We start from the raw sequence: 20340 nt of genomic DNA on the forward strand, positions 1-20340 counted from the left end.
TTCCCAGCCCCGGGATGTGACCCGTCCACTCAAGGAGGCAAAGCTCATGATTGCAAGGCAGCAGGTTCACCAAAAGAGCCAAGCTGCCCATTTCACATGCTTCCATGTTCATTAGCACTTGTGTGAAGAAATGTCATATGATGTGTTGGGACCCAACCTGTATCAGGGGAAGAAAATTATTGTACGTATTAGGTTGATTCGTGTGACTTTTCTGTCTTTGTAACAAAAAATGGTCCAGCTATTGTCAATTTCATATGGTCCACCTGTACTTAGGCTGGAAAGATGAGATGAGAAAAGTAGGCAGTTGGATAAAAAGGCTGATCTCCCAAAGCCCCTGGGTTTATAACCGAACCTCAGAAGCTCAGAGCAAGCAAAATAAAGGTTAAATGAGTATGGGGAAAGTCCGTGGTCAAGTCCCACAGGAACCCAGCTGAGCCCACAAAACCTGTCTAACCAGGCTGATGGATGACGAAGGGGCCAGAGATGGCCAGGTGAGTCTTAGACAAACAGTGAGAGATGAGTAAGAGAAAAAAATAGTTCCTTTTGTCAATCTAGGATCACAAAGATTAAAAGGTAAACTCTCTCAGTGTAAGCTCCTTGGAAGCAGTGCTCAAAATAATCCATGTGGAGGTGGAGGTGTTTTCTCCTTTCCTGGTCTCACTGTTCCCCCTCTAACTGTGAAGACAAGCACATTTCTCTTTCCTCTCCTATGAAGACATCATCGTTTGGCAGCCCTCTCTTAATGCAGCCCAAGCCTCCCTGACCTCCTGTCTGGGAAAGAGGTGTGTGTAAATGCAAATGCTACCAAAGATGGTGTCTCTTTAGAGCCCAAGGGAACCGACAAGCTCAGAGCTCAGCAGGCCGCAGCTCAGTTTTGCCAGCAGGCTCCGCTCAGCTCAAGGATGAAGACTCAGACTCCGGCCCCGCTGTCCAGGGACCACAGCAAACAAGGAGAGACAAAACACAGGGTCCGTGTGCCCAAATGAGTGCGGATCAAAGAAACAGAACATTTCAATCAGAAGACTTCAAAACCAGAGGCCCAAACATGTTGAATGGCTTTGCTGTGAGATGGTGTCTCCTTCTCCCCCCACCCCATTTTTAATTTTCTCTCCTCAAATCCAAACAGAAAAAAAAATAGACCCCGACAGCTCCAGCTTCAGCCTTGGTACATCATCAAGAACTCATTCCAAAAGTTCTAACTAGATAACTAATTTCATACACTTTGCTTCAAGGTTTATTCCTTGGCTTGCTTCCCAGATACGAAGCATCTCTGGGCAATTATCGTGCAGATGCCACTAGAAGGACTCTCACTGCCTGCTGCTAATTTCACAGGAGCTGTGCTGGCATTCGCTGGAGATGGGGAAAGGAATGCAAAACGTGCCACAGAACCCAAAACGTTTGTTTTTAGAAATGAAATATGTGGAGTAACTTTTAAGTGGTTTCCTTTGGGCTTCGATATAAACTTTGGCTGGGAAATTGGACAGCAAACCTACAGTGCCCTGCGTTTCCTGCATTAGCAATTACTCCCGCAGCAGAAAGAGACAACGGCGGATGGGTTGAAAGGCAGCGCGCATGTGATGAGCTCCCAGAGACAGCGGTTCTACGTGCTGTCCAAGTGAGACTCCATCTTAACAGAGCCCACACTGGGGCCTAAGAGGCAAAAGAGAACTACCGATGGTGTCCGTCAAATAAGCCAGGAACCGACTGTGAAAACACTCCTAATGGCAGACTATCCCAAGGATGGGAAGGGTCTAAGGAGAGGCAGCACATACCTCTTTGCCTGTCAATGATCTAAGTTCTGAGCATCTCCTGATGAGGGTGATGAGCTCTGTTCCACTGAAAATAGAGGGCATACTCATGGTTTTCTTTTCCAGACCACGTATGCAAATTTCACAATCCACAGCGCTCAACTGAAGTTAGCCTCCTTGACTGCTTCTTCAGACTTGGGAGAAGAGGAGAGGAGGCCCTCCCGCACGAGGTACTCTCAGTGTAAACGAGAGAACCACCGCCACCACCACACTGGGCCAGATGTGAAACTGAGTTGATTCCTATTTCGAAGGAGTTCATTGGGAATCCGCTTCCGCACCCATCTAGGGCTTGTAGTAACCGGACATCACACACGCATGCTCTTAACAAAATGCCAGCAGTGGAGGAAGGCACAATGGAACACCCATGAATGTCAATTTGAAGAAAAGAACCACCGTTTAAACGTTGTGTTCAAGAACTAGATGACAGAAAAATTTCCTAAAATTCAGCTAGAGGCAAAATGTGTGGAATAGGATTTACTGTGTACTGACCTAAAAAATTCAGGACACTGACTGACGTAGGCTCAGGAAGAAACGAACAGAAGAAAACCGCAAAGGAACTAGAGATCGGGGCGTACGGAGAACAGGAAGGCAGAGAACAGGCTTTGTGCGAGACAAATCCCAGCATCCTTCATCAAGTGGCCAAAATGTGGACCACAGGGTCCCGATGGGCTTAGTTCTGATCTTGCAGGGCCAAAGGCAGCAGCACAGCTGGAGAGGGGGGGTCACACTCAGTGTGGTTCCTGGCCAGGACCCTGCTACCTCGTGCCCAACAGCCCCCGTAAATCAGCCTTCCCAACTGCTCCCTCGATAACCTTTCCAGTGACTTGGTGACTGACGGAAAGACAGAACGCACCCACCTCCTCGACCCGCAGGCCCCTGTCCAGCACACACATCCTATTTAAATAAGAAACAGTATCCAGGGCCTGCCTGTCTCCTTTCTCTTCCTGCTCTGGTCCATTATCTCCTCTCAGTCCGGCAAGAGGCCTAGCTGCACAGATGGCCTGGCCCTGAGCCTCGAAGACCACCCGACGGGGGCTCACGGAGCAAACAGGGAGCAGTAGCAAATACCGAGGGTATGGTCCCCCGCAGGGCAGCACAGGCTCCGGAGTCCGGCATAAGGAGTGCTGAGGAGACACAACAGAGAGGCCCTCGTTCACCTGGGTGAGGGCCATCTGGTGAAAGGCAGCCTCTCCTCTAGCTGCTCCTGTCTTTGACTCAAACTTGGGGGTGGGGGGGGGGGGAGNTGTGTGTGTGTGTGTGTGTGTGTGTGTGTATTTTCCTTCAGGAAGGGCCTTGACCTTATCTTTGTATTTTAGGACGAATTCATTTTCTTTTCATCTCGGATCTGAATGTGAGCAATGAGGCTGATCGATTTCAGGGTTGGTTACTAATCTGGCTGAAGCTTCATTAGAGATGTGTTCCCTTATGCGTCTGTCCCTGAATCGATCCGCCGGGCAACCTTCCCTACTGACATATTTACAATGCAGATCAGTCGAAATGTGGTTCAAAAACAGTACTCTATTACTGTGAAAACATTATGCATTACGATGATTCACAAAAGTTATTCAAAAGGGAAAAAAATAAATTATCTCCTATAAAATAACATAGTATGCTGATGAAGAGTCTTGGCTCACGCCTTCGGGGAGCCGGCGACCTGCCTGCTGTGGCCCTCCGCGGCCCACAGGGGGAGCGGGTGTTGTCTGGAGGTGCGTCCCCATCTGCAGGACGGACTGGGTCCCTCTCCCAGGAGCTGGGCCGGGGGCTAAATGAGTCTGGAGTTCTGGAGGAACTGGATGAGCACTTGGTAGACGAACTTGTACTGGGCGATGGTCTGGATCATGAACATCCTCTGCTCCCTGAGGAGCCTCAGCATTATGGGCACCTCCACCTTCTGTGAGGAGAGAGAAAAACACAGGATCCTGGGTGAGGAGCTGCCCGTGGGTCCTCCCCTGTTCCCTCTTCCAGGAAGCATTTGCTTACCGCCCATCTGGAGGTACAAGAGAAAGCAAAGCTCGGCCCCTCTAAGTTTTCCCAATCAAAGACCGCACCCCAGCAACTGGAGACGCTGGCCGCCACGTGCCAGAGACAACACAGAGGCCCGAGTCACACCCGACTGGCGTTCTCAACTCCACCAGAGCCCAGAGGCAGGATTCCAGGCATCTCGGCGTCTTCGTTTCTTCCTTCGTAAAATAAGAACATTTATATTCTCCTCCAATGACCATGTGGCCTCGCCCACATTAGCAACGTTTCCTCACCAGTAACACGGGGTGATCAACAGTACTCACCTCACGGGATCAAACAATGAAATGCATGTAAAGCATTTTTTTTTAAAGTTTGTTTATTTTGAGAGAGAACAAACAGGAGCGGGGGAGGGGCAGAGAGAGGAGGAGAGAGAGAATCCCAAGCAGGCTCTGCACTGTCAGCAGAGTCTGACGTGGGGCGCAAACTCATGAACCACAAGATCATGGCCTGAGCCGAAACCAAGGTTGGGATGCTTAACCGGCCGAGCCCCCCAGGCACCCCCACATGTAAAGCATTTAGCACAGTGTAGGACACTGTGAGCTCTTAATAAAGACTACTTGTCATTATTAATATTAACGAAACGAGAATAATCATACTCTTCTGCTAACTCGCATAATCGTGATCGTTATCAAGTGTGATCATATATGTGTCAAGTTTACAAAATATCAAAGCACACTCTCTGAACACCACTCATGGCTGGTTGGTTGACTGACTTTCTTATTCAAGTGGTTCTTCTGTTTTTACCTCTGCCTTCACACCCATTTTCAGAAATATTATCAATTCTTAAACGTTTGGGGTCTTCTCCGGGATAACTAGGCTGCTTCTCAGCTTTTCTTTTAGAAGTTTTTATTTACTTTTTTAAACTGTTTACTTATTTGTTTTGAGAGAGCCAGAGAGTGTGTAAGCAGGGGAGGGGCAGAGAGAGAGGGGGAGAGAGAATCCCAAGCAAAGCCCAACATGGGGCTCAAACTCACAACCCGTGAGATCACAGCCTGAGATGAATTCAAGAGTCCAACACTTGAACCGACTGAGCCACCCAGGCGCCCCTTTAAGCTTTTATTTAAAGTCCAGTAAGTTAACGAACAGTGTAACAGTAGTTTCAGGCATGTAATGTAGTGATTCAACACTTTCACAGAACACCCGGTGCTCACCATGACCATCATATTTACAGTAAAAGCTTTTCACTAAAAATATCTTGACTATTAAATAAGATCGCCTATATGTAAGTTCTCTGAGGATTCACAAGCAGCTTCCAAAGAAGGGAATTGAGGCGGTGGGTCATTCAGGCCGCTTCTGGGGCCTGCTCGGTCAAGTTTCCCTTCCCTCTGGACCAGCGGGGGAGGAAGCATCATGGGGTCAGCAATGCCCTCATGGCCTCAGCACGCTGCCCCCTCTCTGGAAGCTCTTCACCCAGGTGACGGGCACCCCCGTGAAGCTGTCAAGGACTGAGCAACCATCGGAGGTGAAACGATAAAAACTCAGCTGTGCGTCTTTTCTTCCTTTCCTTTTATGAGTCATTTCCACAATTTCCAAACTCTGGGCAGCTATGATATAACACTTACCATCCTTATCAGCTGCTCTTCTCCAAAAACAGTTAAATAGTGCACACCGCGGATTTAAAAGGGACAAAGTCAAGTCCCTAGTAGTAAGTAAAGAGAAAAGGGCGTGTGACTCCTCAAACTCCTAGCCACAGTACACAGCCCGCACCATAAGCTTCTGATGGTAACTGGCGAGTCTCTGCCTACACGCTACTCCAAAGTCACTGATACCACGAGGCACAACCTAGAGCCACCTGATCATGAACTTCCGTAAGAACATGCTCGATGAGCATTACTGAGCTGGGTGCTGAAGACACAGGGTAGACTAAAGCTGTTCTTCCCCATCCCCCATCAAGGTTTTGACAGAGAAGCGGCGTCACACAGAAGTTACCAGCACAGGCTCGGGTCAGGCTTTGTCTGCCGAACCCCAACCTTCACACTTCCTGGCTGTGGGGCATGGACACGTTCCTTCAGCTCCTACTTCAGAGTCACTGTGTGTCACACAAGGGCACTAGCAGGACCTCTCTCGTAGGGTTACTGTGAAGGCTACTTGAGTCGTTGTCAGGCGCCTCGAATGGTGTAGGCACATGATTAAATATAGGTTAGTTACTGTTACTGTAGTACTGGCATCACCACCCTCTCTACCTCTGCCACCTCCACCACCTCCACCATCATGATCATTACCATCTCACTAGCCTGTAAGACACTCCCTAAAGATCGTATATTATCTGATAAGGGGCAGTTAGGAGACAAGACAAAGAAAGCTCCTCTGGAAATCAAAGAGTCCTAGTTGCCTTGAAGATTCACTCCCACAGTCTCTGCTGTCCCTCGTCCTTAACCCCAATCATGCAGCAGTTGATGGCTTGCTCAGTCGCCTAGAAGTCATTTTCTCCTCCCTGATGGAAGGGATAACTTCTTCAGAAAAGCAGCAAGGTAAGACACCTCGTTATTTGGCTGGTGAGAACCGAACCTTTTATAATTAGCTACTTTAGGAGAGAGAGCTAAATCCGGGGAGGGCGCCAAGAGAGGGGACTGCAAGCCGTAAAACCAATGCTCCCGGCATTAAAATGTCAAGGTAACGTTTAGTGACCAAAAGCAATGGGTCACGGAGAGGCTTCTCAGAGAGACCTGGGAGAATACCCTCTCCCCCCACCCCCAACAGCCGCCCGAACTCTCTGTACGCATCTTTATCCCAGGAAAAAGAAAAGGCATTTCACTGATCAAATGAAAACTATGGATTACAGACTACAGCATACAGTGTACTAAGTCCAGAAGCCATGGAGAGAAGGCAGGAAAGTTTAGAACGGAGAAAAAGGAACTACACAATTTCAGATTTATTTGTCAAAATCTTTGTTTAAAGCCACCACAACAAAAAAGCTAAACATGTTCTACTCTTCTCCCAAAATAAGGGTTTGAATCTTATGACCAGGCCTGAAGCAGAACAGAGTAGAGAACTTCTTTTCTCCCTCACCATCTACCAATGGCAACGATGGGAAATGGGCCAGATAAGGCTGGCTATATTTGTGCTAGGGGAAGGGAAGTGAAAAGTATGAGTCATCTTGCTATCTTTGAATATCAATGGGAACAGAAGTCCTTTTTGGACCCGATCGTGTTCCAGCAAAGAATGTTCTGGCATGCAACTGGGCATTGAGGAAATCTACTATGTTTGGACCCACTGTAGAGAATTTAATCACCCTGAGTCTCACCAAGTCCACGTGAGGCCCTGATGGCCCAGTCCCTCACTCTGCACCACACTGGCTCGGACATGTGTTCTCTGTGTTCTTCTGGGCCAGTGACATCGGGTGTCCAATGAGCCTTCGTGTCATCATGTTATTGAGGCCCAGCTTTTGATGGGTCTCCAAGGAGCCCAGAACAGAACCAGCTTTCATGTCAGACAAGATGGACAGAAGAGCTTCCCAGGTTGGAAAGGAGCAACGGGGAACAAGGAAGAGTTCACAGGCAACGGAGAACAGAAGGGGAGCTTGGGGAAGGCAGGAAGATAGCTAAGTGGGGGAGGGGATGGTGAGGAGGCCCTCCCCCTCACACCTCACTCTGGGGCCCACTGGTGCCTCCAGCGGGGCTTGGACACGCTCAGGCCATATGTCCCCCAAATCCACTTCATCTCTTTCCATCTCCCCAGCACTGAGTCAATTTGGGACCCAACAGTGAGCAGTTCGGTCTACTAGACCCTTCTAGAAGTGGCAGGGAAGCAAACAATCAAGAAATCTCATGATGTGATACACAAGGATAAAAACTCAAAGACGAAGACAGAATTCCTATTGGGTAGTCTCAGCTGATTCTGTGAGGGGCATTTTGCTCATCAATAGAATGTCTGTCTATCTGTTTTAAAAAAAGAGGCCCCTCGGAGTATAACGCCTCTTCTACTTTATAGCACCACCTTCCTATATATGGATTCAAAGTTTCCAATATTAACTTTATATAGACAGAGAGTTTAAAAATCTTTTGAGCATGTTTAGACTTGGTTATTTATTGTTTTCCTGGAAGTTTCCATGCAACAAACTTCGTGGGGCAATATTCTGATTTTCAAACCATGGATACTATGGGGTAAACGCATATATTAAAGAGAATCTTTCACAGGACGTGCATTATAACCTTCCCTGCCTTAAAAATGCACGAACCACTTCAAAAGTTCCCTTTGGTGCCCTGAGCTGTTTAATTTGGAAATACAACAAGAACCAGTGACACCTGGCATGTGGTGGCAGAGTGAAGACAGGAAGTCAGTCAGGGCCGGGAGGGAGAGCACCTCACTTCTCAGCACCACTGTTTAGAGCCATGTGGCACTGGACAAGTCACAGAGTTATTTCTGGGCCTCAGTTTCCTCATCTGTAAAACAGGAGGACTGGTATGCACCCGGCTCCTCTACATGGGGGTCTGAGGATACCAACTAAGAACAAAACCAAATAAGTGAAGGCCTTTTAAAATCCCCAAGTCTCCATGTGACGAGAAAGCAGAAGAATTGTTCTTTAGCCTTGCTTGCTGTTCGTCTCCGCTCCAGGAAATCACAAGCCCCTCTGTGCAACTCCCCGGCCTACAGCAGCAGCGGAATGCCACATGCCACGCCGACGCAAGATGGCCGCAGCCCTTTCGTGGTGGGGGGAAGAGCGAGGTGGCCAGCCTGGGCGAAGGCAGGCCATGTTTGTGCACTCAGATTATCTACCCTGGGGGTACCCAGGTGGTTCAGCCGGTTAAGCGTCCGACCTCGGCTCAGGCTATGATCTCGAGGTTCGTGGGTTTGAGCCCCCGCGTCGGGCTCTGTGCTGACAGAGCAGAGCCTGCTTGGGATTCTCCGTCCTCCTCTCCCTCTGCCCCTCCCCCATTCGTGCTTTTTCTCTCTCAAAATAAGTAAACTTTAAAAAAAAAGTGGTCTACCCTGCTCTGCTACATCACCCCACTGCCAGTCTAGACAAGAGGGGACAGCCCTCATTAAATAAAACCTCCCTCTGAAGAGTGAAAAACATTTATCAAGGATACACACTTTCACAGGGGGGTTTAGGCCAAAACACGTCCCAGGAATGCAAGCTGCATCCAGACTACCTGCAACCCGATAACCCACCGTGGAAAATCACCCACAGGACAACCAGACTGTCTGCAAACCCCACACACTTCTGGAAGCAGATGCCGAGGCAGATGGGACCTTGTAAACGTTTCCTATCTCCCACTTCCATCTCTTTCTCTCTGTGTTCCCTGAGTGTCTACACAGAGTGGAGACAGGCGAAAGATAAGAAAGGCTGTGAATGTCAGAGGCCGCCTAGGAATCACGGATCTGGAAAACTCATGTCCGGAGAGAGGAAAAGTAAGCACTGGGAACAAAAGGGCACGGGCGAAAGTGTGTGTGTGTGTGGGGGGGGGGTGTGGCTCTGGTGTAGATTTGCCCCCAAGGCGGGGTCTTCAGGAAGGCCTAGAGTGACTCACTTCATTGTGCTCCAGGCAGTAGATCATCAGCTCGGAGAGGATGACCACGCCGGTGCGCCCCACGCCCGCGCTGCAGTGAACGACGATGGGAGGGTGGCGGCTCTTGGCGTCCTCCAGCATGCTGTTGGTGTGGCGCCGGACAGACTGGATCTCCTCCAAGTAGGCTGCAAGACAACGTGCAAATCCAGTCACCCAAGTCCTGCCCGGCTGTGCATACAAGGCAGCGGGGGGTGGGGACTGATGGTGAAGCTTTTTTTTTTTTTTTAAGTGACAATAATTTACAGTTCTTACAAGACACTAATTATTTGGCCGGTGCCCACAGTCCTGGATTCCAGAAAGGACCAGCTGGGAGTCAATTAGTCCGTGGGAGAATTTGTTCTTTAAATTAAATAGTTCTTTTTTTAAAAATTAAATTCTGTTTTCCCCTCTGCAAATCCCAAAGTCCCCCAAGCAGATGATTCTCGACATTACTTACAGCAATTCCTACTATTAACAGACTGGGATCAGAACACCACTGAGGTCCCCTTGAAACGCCCGCCTGTCAGAGCCAATTTCTGGTGGGAAAAGCATCCATCTGCCCCTTCCTCCTTCTCCTCGCTGAGTGAGTGAAGGTCAACGGAGGCTTGACCTTCATTTTGAGACTTAAAAATAGACTTTGGGGGTCCTGCTTTTCAGCTTGGCTTCCATGTGGTTCTGGAAGTGGCTCAAGATGAAGCCTTCCCTTTCTGGAGGGAACATGTGTGTGGGGGTAGAGGGGTCGTGCCTCCTCCCTCACCCCTTCCGACAGCTGCCTAGCTCAGCAGGGCCGCGCAGGGCTCTGCTCACTACTCCAATTGGGCACAGATGAAAAATTACAGCAATATAAGCCTTAGTGACATTTTTTCATGGTCATGGAAAAAAAAGAGAAGTATATAAATGTAATCCTCAAAGAGTCCAAGAACCAGAAGTCAATTAGTAATAGAGATTTTTTAGTAGCTAGCTCAGGGAAGACACTATGTAAAGGTTCTAGATACTCGGAAAAATCTCCTCCTGATTCGGCATTGTAAAACGGGACCAGGGGAAGCACTCAAAGAGAACGGAGTTCGAACCATTCTGGTAATTTAAAAGCATCTGTTTACCTACAATTAACACGAACTCCAATATTTGCCTTGATAACCTTATGCTATTACAAAGTTATCTGAAGTAGTTTATTAAAATAAACTATTACCACCACCACCACCACCACCAGCAGCAGCAGCAGGGTAAAATGAGCTAGAACAAAACAGAAAGAGGGAAGGCAATCTGAGATGACTAGACAGAGTAGTTACTATCAGGAACCAACGTGAGCTAAATACTGTGCGTGGGATTCTCAAAAGTTTTCTTTAAGAGGGGAAAGGAATTAGGTGACTGTGCATTCTCTGACAAAAAAGGCAATGTTCACACTCAAAAGAAAGGTTTCTCTTGTGCTGAATTTAAGAAGAGATGTAAAAGGAATACTGACCCATGAAGCAGATGCTATCACCAAGTGAAATTTCATAAAACACCGAAACTGGATTGAAGTGGTGCTCTCTCCAGCAATCATGTTAACAGAGTTCCTTAAGCTCTGACCTAGTGAGGATCCCTGCAGGGTAGAAGACAATTTGCCCGTGGTACCCTGCACCCAGGGAACCGAATTGAAACACAGGCAAACAATCTTTTCCAATTCCTAAAAATCTGGAAAGCCAACATGTTCATGACTCTCTTTGGCACAGAGTTTCTGAGAAACATCAATAAACTTACACTGTTTAAAAATATTCTCTACGTTTTTCAATAATTTAGATGGGCCTTCCTTAAACTGGTTCTGATGGAAAAGGTCTGACTATAATTTTAACCACCTCGTAAACCCAATCTTCTATTAGAGCTGTTGGCTGATCATCAAACTGATCTACTTTGTTTCCACTTTTTTATTTTTTTTAAAGCTTATTTTATTGATTTTTATTGATTTGGAGAGAGGGTGGGGGAGGGGCAGAGAGAGAAAGAGAGAGAGAGAATCCCAGGCAGGAGCCTGGGAGAATCAGGGTGGAGCCTGATGTGGTGCTCGAACTCAGGAACCCTGAGATCATGACCTGTGCGAGGCCAGATGCTTAACCACTGAGTCACCCAGGTGCCCCTCCCCCCATTGTTTGTGTTTTCTTTTTTTTTTTTTACTTTTTTTTAATGTTTTATTTATTTCTAGGAGAGAGAGACAGCGTGAGCAGGGGAGGGTCAGAGAGAGAGGGAGACACAGAATTGGAAACAGGCTCCAGGCTCTGAGCTGGCTGTCAGCACAGAGCCCAACGTGGGGCTCGAACCCACGAACTGTGAAATCATGACCTAAGCAAAAGTTGGACGCTTAACCGACTAAGCCACCCAGGCGCCCCAATTGTTTGTGTCTTCGGCATCTTGGAGATAATTCTAGTAAATCAATTTGCAAAAGATTATCAGGAAAAATTAAAAAAGCACTGTTATGAGGAAAGAAAGTTCTACAAAGGTCCTTGCCCACCTTATTAATATTTTGAGCTATAGTAAAACAGTCTGACCTCAGGCAAAGCATGGAGCCTCTCTAGATCTTTCTTGCTCCAGATCCTGTGATTCCCATCATCCTTCCGCTCTCTGTCAGTGACCACCTTCGCATGGCCCACTGTCACTTCTTGGTGGAAAATGAAACACTTTCATCAGCAAACAAGTCTGCATCAGAAACTTCACGTTGGAAGTTGGAAAATGGTGCTTTTAGGTTCTTGAAAACCCAATTCTCTCTCTCTCTCCTCCTCTCCCCATGCCTCAATTCTCAATGACTATCAAAATAAAATCAAGGGCTTGACATTATCCAACATCCAGATGATGGTTCCGTTGACTCCCACCAGCTGGACAGCCAACGACACAGCAGGGAATGAATCCGCCGAGAACCCTGGGCCTAGCTGGGAGACAAAGGGACGGGGCGTCTCCACAATCAGGAACAATCAGGCCAGACTGTGGAAAAGGAAGGGCAGCACTGTAACCATCACCAGAAAGCAGAGGACAGTGCCAGATGTCGCCCCGGGACTGCCATCACGGGCTTGCCTTTCTCACGAGCACCTTCAAAACTGAGACCGTCTCTTTTCTACATTCTGAGAGCCTGATCCGGGGCCTGGAAAGCAGTGGGCACACACCCAGTTTTTGGCTTTTCAAATAAAGTACTGAATATGTCCTAAATCAATCAGCTTCTAAGAAAATCATACTCTGAAAAATATATATGAATTGATGAATTCAAAAATGATACTTTCAAAAACAAGTTGATTTCTTTCTTTCTTTCTTTTTTTTTTTAAGTTTACTTATTTATTTTGAGAGAGAAAGAGAGAGAACATGCTGGGGAGAGGCAGAGAGAGGGAGAGAGACTCCCAAGCAGGCTCCTTGCTGTCAGCACACAGCCCAACATAGGGTTCGGTTCCATGAACCATGAGATCATTGACCTGAGCAGAGATCAAGACTGGGAGGCTTAACCGACTGAGCCACCCAGGCGCCCCAAAAGTTGATTTCAGTAATTCTTAGTATCTTAACCAGAGGTACAAGAAAGTACTTACTGAGACTTCTGCTACAGGTAAATGCAGGGTTTAGGCTGCAAGCCTCCATGAAACATAAAAAAGTGTTTTTCACGGAATTATGTAACCATCACCACCATCCATTTCTAGAACTTTCTCACTGCCCCAAATAGAAACCTTGTGCCCACCAAACGATAACTTCCTGTTCGCTATTCCCCACTCCCCTTGGCCCCTGGTAACCTGTACTACACTTTCTACCCGTGCGAAGTTTTCTATTCAGGGTACCTCATTAAAATGGAATCATACAATATTTGTGCCCTCTTGTGTCTGGTTTATTCTACTTAGAACAATGTTTTCAAGGTTCAGACATGTGACATACATCAGGATAGTTATTTACTGGTGAGCACTTAAAGGTCTCCATCAAGACAGAACGAACCAGTTTACCACACTGTCAGCTAATCTGCCTAAAGGGTAAAGGAGAATATGATAAATTACGTGTATTATTCTTCTCTGTTCTACATACATATGAAAAAACATAAATTTCAATGATGTAATTAATACTTTTGCCACTTATAAGGAGGCATCCTCTCTTTCCCTTTCCCTTCCAACTGATCAGACCATTGAGGCAGCTGCTAAAATTCTGACTGGGAAGAAAAAACTTACATAAAAATCCTTGGACATCCTCCGGGCAGCCGTGGTCTGGCCAGTCGGTGTACTGCAAGTGCCACACCGTCCTTTCCTGCCCCGACAAAAGGTGCTTGACCTTCAAGCCTGTGGTTGCATAGCAACCAGAATCTGTTCGGAACTTTGTGGTGACCTTGAACTTGCCATAGGTGGCTGAGCTGTGCTTGGAACCCAGTTTGGGCCAGTATCGGTGGCTCTTGGTTCGTCCGCCTTCCTGAATCACACACAGAAGCAAAATCGGAAATAAGTCAGGGAAAGCTCTCATCTTTGTAATCTTAAAATCTGAGCACAGAGGAAAACGCGAATAGCTTCTAGGTCACTAACTCGGTGCCTGGGGCAGTCTCTATCACAGATTAGATCATGCATCCCAAGACCTAGTAAGATTCACAATGGTACTTTCGGCAAGGAAATATTTAAAAGATGAACAACTGAGCAGCGGCTGAAAGTGAGCGAGAAGGGCTAGTGCAGAGAGGCCAGAGGCAGGAATAAAATGGGGTCTGTTTTTAAGGTTTGCACAGTTAAATCACTGGAGTGGAGCGTGGATCAGATGGTGGCTTTGAAGGAAACCCCGGGCAGGAAGTGGGTGGGGACGGAGGAGTGCTGAGTGCAGAGCTATGGAGGTGAGGGGGGCTGGGGTCCTGCTCTCTGGGGGAGCCCTGATGGCTAGTCCCCCTACAGAGCGACGCATTTGCTGGGATGAGCACTGGCTGTTGTATGTAAGTGATGAACCACTGGGTTCTGCTCCTGAGACCAATACCACACTGTAGGTTACTAACTTGAATCTAAATAAATAAATTAAAAACAGACAAACAAACCAAAACCAAAGCAACACGATGCTACAAACACTTGCACCCTGATTCATCCAGTTGAACTGAGTCTTAAGTTCGAAGCACATCTGCTTCTTTACTTACCCATCCTGTGCCAGTACTTTTACTTGAGGCTTTAACTGAGAGGATTCCTGAGTGGCTACACTGATTACAAATTGCAAGAGACTTTAAGCCTCCGGCTGCCACGCAGATCACAAGACTGTCTGTAAGGCTGGCCGCTTCCGGTCACTCAGGTTTCAGCTCAAATGCAACCTCTTTAGAGAGGTCCTCGGCACCCCTGTCCCCACCCTCATCCTTCTCTGTCCCATCACCTGTTCTACTTCCTTCAAGGCAGTTCCCTCTACTGAGCTTACTTTATTTGTTCATTTTTTTTAAATTGTCCCTCCCACTAAAATGGAAGCTCTCTGGGGACAGGGATTGCACCCGTCTTGTTTGCCACGATGTCGAGTTCAGCACAGAGGACACACTGCGTTGAGCTGAATGAATCCCTTACAGCAATGCAATTTAAAAGGGGATAATACTATTCTAGAGATTTTTTCAGGCTGTTTTTTAAAGTTTATTTATTTTTTGAGAAAGACAGAGACAGCATATGTGGGGGAGAGGCAGGGAGAGAGAGACAGAGTATCCCAAGAGGGCTCCACGCTGTCAACACAGAGCCCTAAGCAGGGCTCAAACTCTCGAACCGCGAGATCATGACCTGAGCCAGAGTCAAGAGTCAGACGCTGTTCCTTCTGAGCCATCCAGGCGCCCCCCTTAGGGGCTGTTCTGGAAAGCAACCGCTCAGAATAGTCACTGAAGGAAACAGAACTTTTTTTTCCCCCCAGTTCACTGTCTGCTCCCAACCCTTTAAAAACGTGTAGGAGGGGGGCGCCTGGGTGGCTTAGTCGGTTGAGCATCCGACTTTCACTTAGGTCATGATCTCGCGGTTCGTGGGTTCGGGCCCCGCTTCGGGCTCTGTGCTGACTGCCAGCTCAAAGCCTGGAGCCTATTTCAGAGTCTATCTCCCTCTCTCTCTGACNAAAAAAAAAAAAGTGTAGGAGGGGTGTCTGGGTGGCTTAGTCAGTTAAGCGTCCGACTTGCGCTTAGGTCATGATCTCGCAGTTCGTGGGTTGGAGCACCGCGTCGGGCTCTGTGCTGACTGCCAGCTCAGAGACTGGAGCCTATTTCAGAGTCTGTATCTCCCTCTCTCTCTGACCCTCCCCTGCTCACGCTGTCTCTCTTTCTCCTAAAAATAAATAAAAATATTAAAAAAAAAATGTGTAGGAAACGGTATGCCCTCCCATAGACGCTGGTAAAAGACAGATGAAGCTGGTCCCTTAAATGACTTGAAAACATAAGCTAATATTTCATGAAAGGAATAAAAGGAGGCGGTTAAAACTAAAAAAAATTGAGAATATGACAAGAGAAGCAACACAAAACGTTTCCCCCGAAGACAGCCCGCCTCAAGCAAACTGCTAGACCAGCTGGTGGTGTGTGCTGGTTTTCACAACACCACGTAGAGTTCTCTGGTTACAACAGAAAAACTATGTTTGACTTGGTCAAGGAACAAAAAGATTTTTTTCTCCCCCTCTCTCCAAAGAATAGAGACCTCTCCAGGAACAACAGCTTCTGGTCTCTTTGCAGCTGATAAGCACGAAGGGGTGTGGAGCTGGCCACCACCAAGGCTGGGAGTATGTGCCGCTTTGCCCACAGCAGCCCGAAGTTCTCACTCAGATTCCAGGGGAAAGATCATTGCTTTGCTTGGCACATAAAAGTGAGCCGAACTCAAGTTTGGTTCTTGTTTGTTTGATTGATTTTAGCGGTTGGCAATCTAAGGAAGAGAGTTGAGAAGCTGGATGAAGATAGGATACAACGATAAGTTATCTTGGGAAATAGAAGAAATCGAGAATGCCAGAAAGAAAAGGGTTTGCAGAGAAACGCTCTTGTAGGACAGCAAGGTCAGCGGATATGGAGCCTATCTCCTGGCCACCCCTCCCTCGGGAACAGGCGGCTGTGTGGCCAGGCCCCTTACCTCTTCCGCAGTCACCATGGCGATCACGTTCGCTCCCTGCTCCCACACCATCTGCCAGAAGTCGTGACAGGTATGTGGCAGGGGCCCCTGAGTGGCTATGTAGTGCCATTCTGCCCCGCCAACCACCACCTGGAAACCAAAGAAAGCATCGGTGAAAGAACCCCAGATCCTGGACAGCATTGTCTGCTGGCCATGCGTCCATTTGTATCTATCTGAGAACCTTGGGTAATAACTTTTAGGCCAAATGAGTTAGTGCCATTATCAAAAACCTTGGTGACACATTCTCATGTGACAACACTTTTTGCCACTCAAGACTATTAAAATGCACCTAATCTTTCTTTCTTTTCTTTTCTTTTTTTTTTTTTTTTGCCTGCCAGTTGCAGTAATTATATACCAAACAGTGCATGTTAAAAATATACAGTCTGCACCCACTCATACACACATTACATGGCAATATGGGTGTATATAACCTAACAGAACTTACTTAAGTGTTACAAAAACAATACTTACAGTCACTATGTGCAATGTACTCTGATAACCTCTATTCTTTTCTCCTCTCTATTCTAGTCCATTTCATTAAACCCATACACACTCACAAACCCAAACCGGTCCTCATCACTAGACTGATTTCACACCCAGCTATTATACTGCGGTCCATTGTTGGAGGGACAGTACGTTCTGTATCCTTTTAGTTTTTTCTTATCATTTTTTTAAATTTTATTTTTTGAGGGAGAGAAGGAGAGAGAGAATCCCAAGCAGGCTCCATACGGTCAGCACAGAGCCCAATGAGGGGCTTGAACTCACAAACTGTGAGATCAATGACCTGAGTTGAGACCAAGAGCCAGGCGCTTAACCAACTGAGTGCTTAACCGACTGAGCCACCCAGGCACCCCTCTGTGGCATCCTTTTAAATAGCAACCACAACAAAACTATGCCACGAATGACATCCCTTTAGAAGCAATGTCTTTGTACCAATGAGCTGCTATGAACTGTGTCACTAACTTCTGTTGTCCCTCCTATTCTGTGGTATAGTATACGGCAGAGGTGTTGTGAATGGGTTTCAATCAACAATATGGGATATTTGATTATGAACTTCCCCTTGTGCCGTACCACAGTATCCAACCAAACTTTGGCGTCATGAGATGATTTCGGATAATGACATTATTAGTCCATGCAGCTCAGGGCAATCCTGGGAGGGTAATTCTGCAGCTATAAATACCAGTGGCAGAGGATCGTGAATAAGAAGTGGTGCCCAGAAATGCTGATGGGCATACCGTGAGGGTGAAATTGTGTCCTTTGCAGGCACTCTTTCTGTGTTCCTTCCCATTCCTGTGCCTTGATGTTATGGCCAAGTCAGGCCTCCTTATCCATCCACCAGTGCAAATCTCGATAGTTCTTGGGGCATGAAGTGATCATTGTTTGAAACTTTTTCTCCTCGTTTATTTTTTGAAACTATATACTAACTTGAGTCAAACAAAAACAATGTCAATTATTGTCTCGTTACACAAGACATGTTTATGTTTAGGTCAAAGCTGGCAAGCAAAATCCATTTTCCAAGTACCGGGGGAGATAACATTCATATACTGGCTGGCTGGCTAGGAGTTTCATGTATCTGTGGAATTGTGATTTTAAACATTAGCCTCTCTGGCACCCAACATATAGGAACCATAAATACTTCCTGAGTATGCTGCTGCCTGGGGCCTTTCAGCAGATCCCAAGTATCGACAGGAGGGTATTAAAAACTGCATTAAAAACACAACAGCCAATGCTACGGAGGTAGATTTCACAGATGTGATGATTCTACCTCTGGAGCAAATAAATCTCTGTTCTGTGTTAATAGCTGCTTGGAACCCAGGGAGAAAGCATTGGCAAGATATGCAACTCAATTCCAAAAACATAAGGACAAGTCCTTGCAAGCTCTATGGGTCTATTAAATGCATCCATGTCTGACCCGGATCCACGAGATGAAATGTAAGCCTCGGGGGATACTGAGGAAGGGAATGCTTCTGTTAACAATACCCAATGGGCACAGCTAAAGCAGGGTGACAGCTTTTCCAGAGAGCAGATGGAAAATGGTGGCGGCTATCTGGCCAAAAGGAGAAGATGGTATGATATAGTGGGTGACAGTCCACAGACGTTCTCTCAGGGAGCAGCTGTGTGATTTGCATCTTAGTTTGAGTGCATTCTTTTGGTCATCATTTCATAATCTCAATTTAGCTCATGACACTGACCATCATCAGCTTACTCGAGAGTTTCCTGAGGTTCAGTTTTATAGTTTTAGTTCTCACTCTCGAAAATTACAATAAGATACCCAATGTGATCCATGATAGTTACTCTTTCACATTTTTTGACAGTACTTTCTGGTACTTAAAAAAAATATATATGTAATTATCTCGCTCTGTGTACAAAAACCCTACATCCAACCACAGTCTACTTTTCAGATTCTGTACTGAAACTATTGTAACTGACACATGGGCCAGACATCTGGCTGTATTTCAGAGGCTCAAAGGAATCTCCCAAAAATTCAGCTACATTTGGAGAGTCTGATGAAGAAAAGGAATGACTCGGAACAAGGCCAAAAACAGATTTCTAAGGTTATGATCATAAAAGACTATTCACATGGACCATGTATGATTTAAAAACATCCTGTAACAATTGTTTTAATATTAGCATATGAATAAATTCTCCTATTCTGGGGGTCAGATCAAACAGTGACATTTTAAACGAATATGTTGTTACTAGGAAGACTGGGGAAGGTAAGCCATTTAGAAAACATTTAACCATATATACACGTGCATCTATACCTCTAAATTCTAGCTGGTGCCGAGCTAAGCTAATTTTAAAGTCGACGAAATACTGAGATATGAAAGTTTGCAATACTGACAAAAATTTAATGATATTCACTGCACTGAATGATGCAGCAATCTTTTAAGCTTCAATATCAACCACACCTTTACGGCTGCATTCAAATGAGTCCACTCTTCTAAATAACACGCAGATTTGGGACTTCAGCTGGGTAACACATAACCTGTAGTGTTTCAAGGGAGAACTGGATAAGTTTCCACTGCTCTTGAGTATCACAGAAACTTCAATGACTGTGACTTCCAATGTCTCCATCATGTGCCAGTTATAGACTGAAAAGGACAATCCTCGGCTTCTCCTGTGAGCGTTAGGAAGAGTCATAACTCGCAGAGAGAAGAGAAAGTTAAATCCTCAGGGGTAAGCAGGTTTCAGAAATAGCCAATCTAAGGTTTTCCCAGAGGCTACTGGGCTTCCTTGTCTCTGCAGTGAGAGGCATACCCTTCAGTTGACTGAGAAGCACCGGAGTTCAAAAACACTCCCTCGGGGGCTGGGGATAAGCCAAGATGCTCAGTTGGAGAGTACAGTTTTTTCTCCCTGCATTTTTACCTCTAAGCCAGCGATCGGCAACACACCTTCCCAGCCCGCTCCCCTTCTCACCTTGATATGGGAGGCATTAATGTAACCTGTGTTATTTTCTTTGGTCGGTACCAGCTCCACCCTGTTCTCCTCATAGGGGACGACTTCGCGGATGCGGCTTCGTTCAGCATTTTCCGGTAGAGCTGCGGTGCTGAAAATGCCATTCGCCTTCTTCTTTGGAATTTGCTCATATTCTGTGAACACCATTCCCTCTTCTAGCTTTTTCTTCAGGGTTCTGAACTGCAACAGAAATTGATCTTCAGCTTTCCGGATTATCGTATCCAAAAACCCCAACAAATCAGATTTCTTTCAAGTTTCAAGAGGTACAAAGAACGCTTGATTATTTGGCCTCATTGTCAACCATTTTGCTAGTTCCTCTGGCCCAGTAACCAATTTCCTTCTAATTCATATCTTAAACAGAACCAGTCATTAAGGCCAGGCAAGGGCTGAAATTCAAATTCAGTGTTTTTCTTTTTAACACCTCTGCTTATTTTTTTTTTAATGTTTATTTATTTATTTTGAGAGAGGGGGAGTGAGCGCAAGTGGGGTAGAGGCAGAGAGCGA

The 20340-nt window shown here is 46.5% G+C and overlaps 1 protein-coding gene across 2 annotated transcripts in view; it reads right to left on the reverse strand.

Annotated features, from left to right (window-relative positions):
• Nucleotides 1–3322: 3322 nt before the first annotated feature.
• PTPN14 (protein tyrosine phosphatase non-receptor type 14) overlaps nucleotides 3323–20340 on the reverse strand; it is a 102811-nt gene continuing 85793 nt past the window's right edge. Inside the window, exons 14-18 of one of the 2 annotated variants that reach the window (XM_077763209.1) lie at nucleotides 19798–20016; nucleotides 16339–16467; nucleotides 13480–13714; nucleotides 9302–9465; nucleotides 3323–3699 (exon numbers count right to left, since the gene is read on the reverse strand). In XM_077763209.1, the coding sequence (XP_077619335.1) occupies nucleotides 3571–3699; nucleotides 9302–9465; nucleotides 13480–13714; nucleotides 16339–16467; nucleotides 19798–20016 (876 nt within the window). In that variant the 3' untranslated portion in view covers nucleotides 3323–3570. Of the gene's footprint in view, nucleotides 3700–3721; nucleotides 3989–9301; nucleotides 9466–13479; nucleotides 13715–16338; nucleotides 16468–19797; nucleotides 20017–20340 lie in introns of those variants that run through there. The other variant, XM_077763210.1, reaches the window with a different exon arrangement.

This window comes from Crocuta crocuta, unplaced genomic scaffold (genome assembly GCF_008692635.1).
Source record: "Crocuta crocuta isolate KB4526 unplaced genomic scaffold, BGI_CrCroc_1.0 scaffold3, whole genome shotgun sequence".
Lineage (NCBI taxonomy): Eukaryota > Metazoa > Chordata > Mammalia > Carnivora > Hyaenidae > Crocuta > Crocuta crocuta.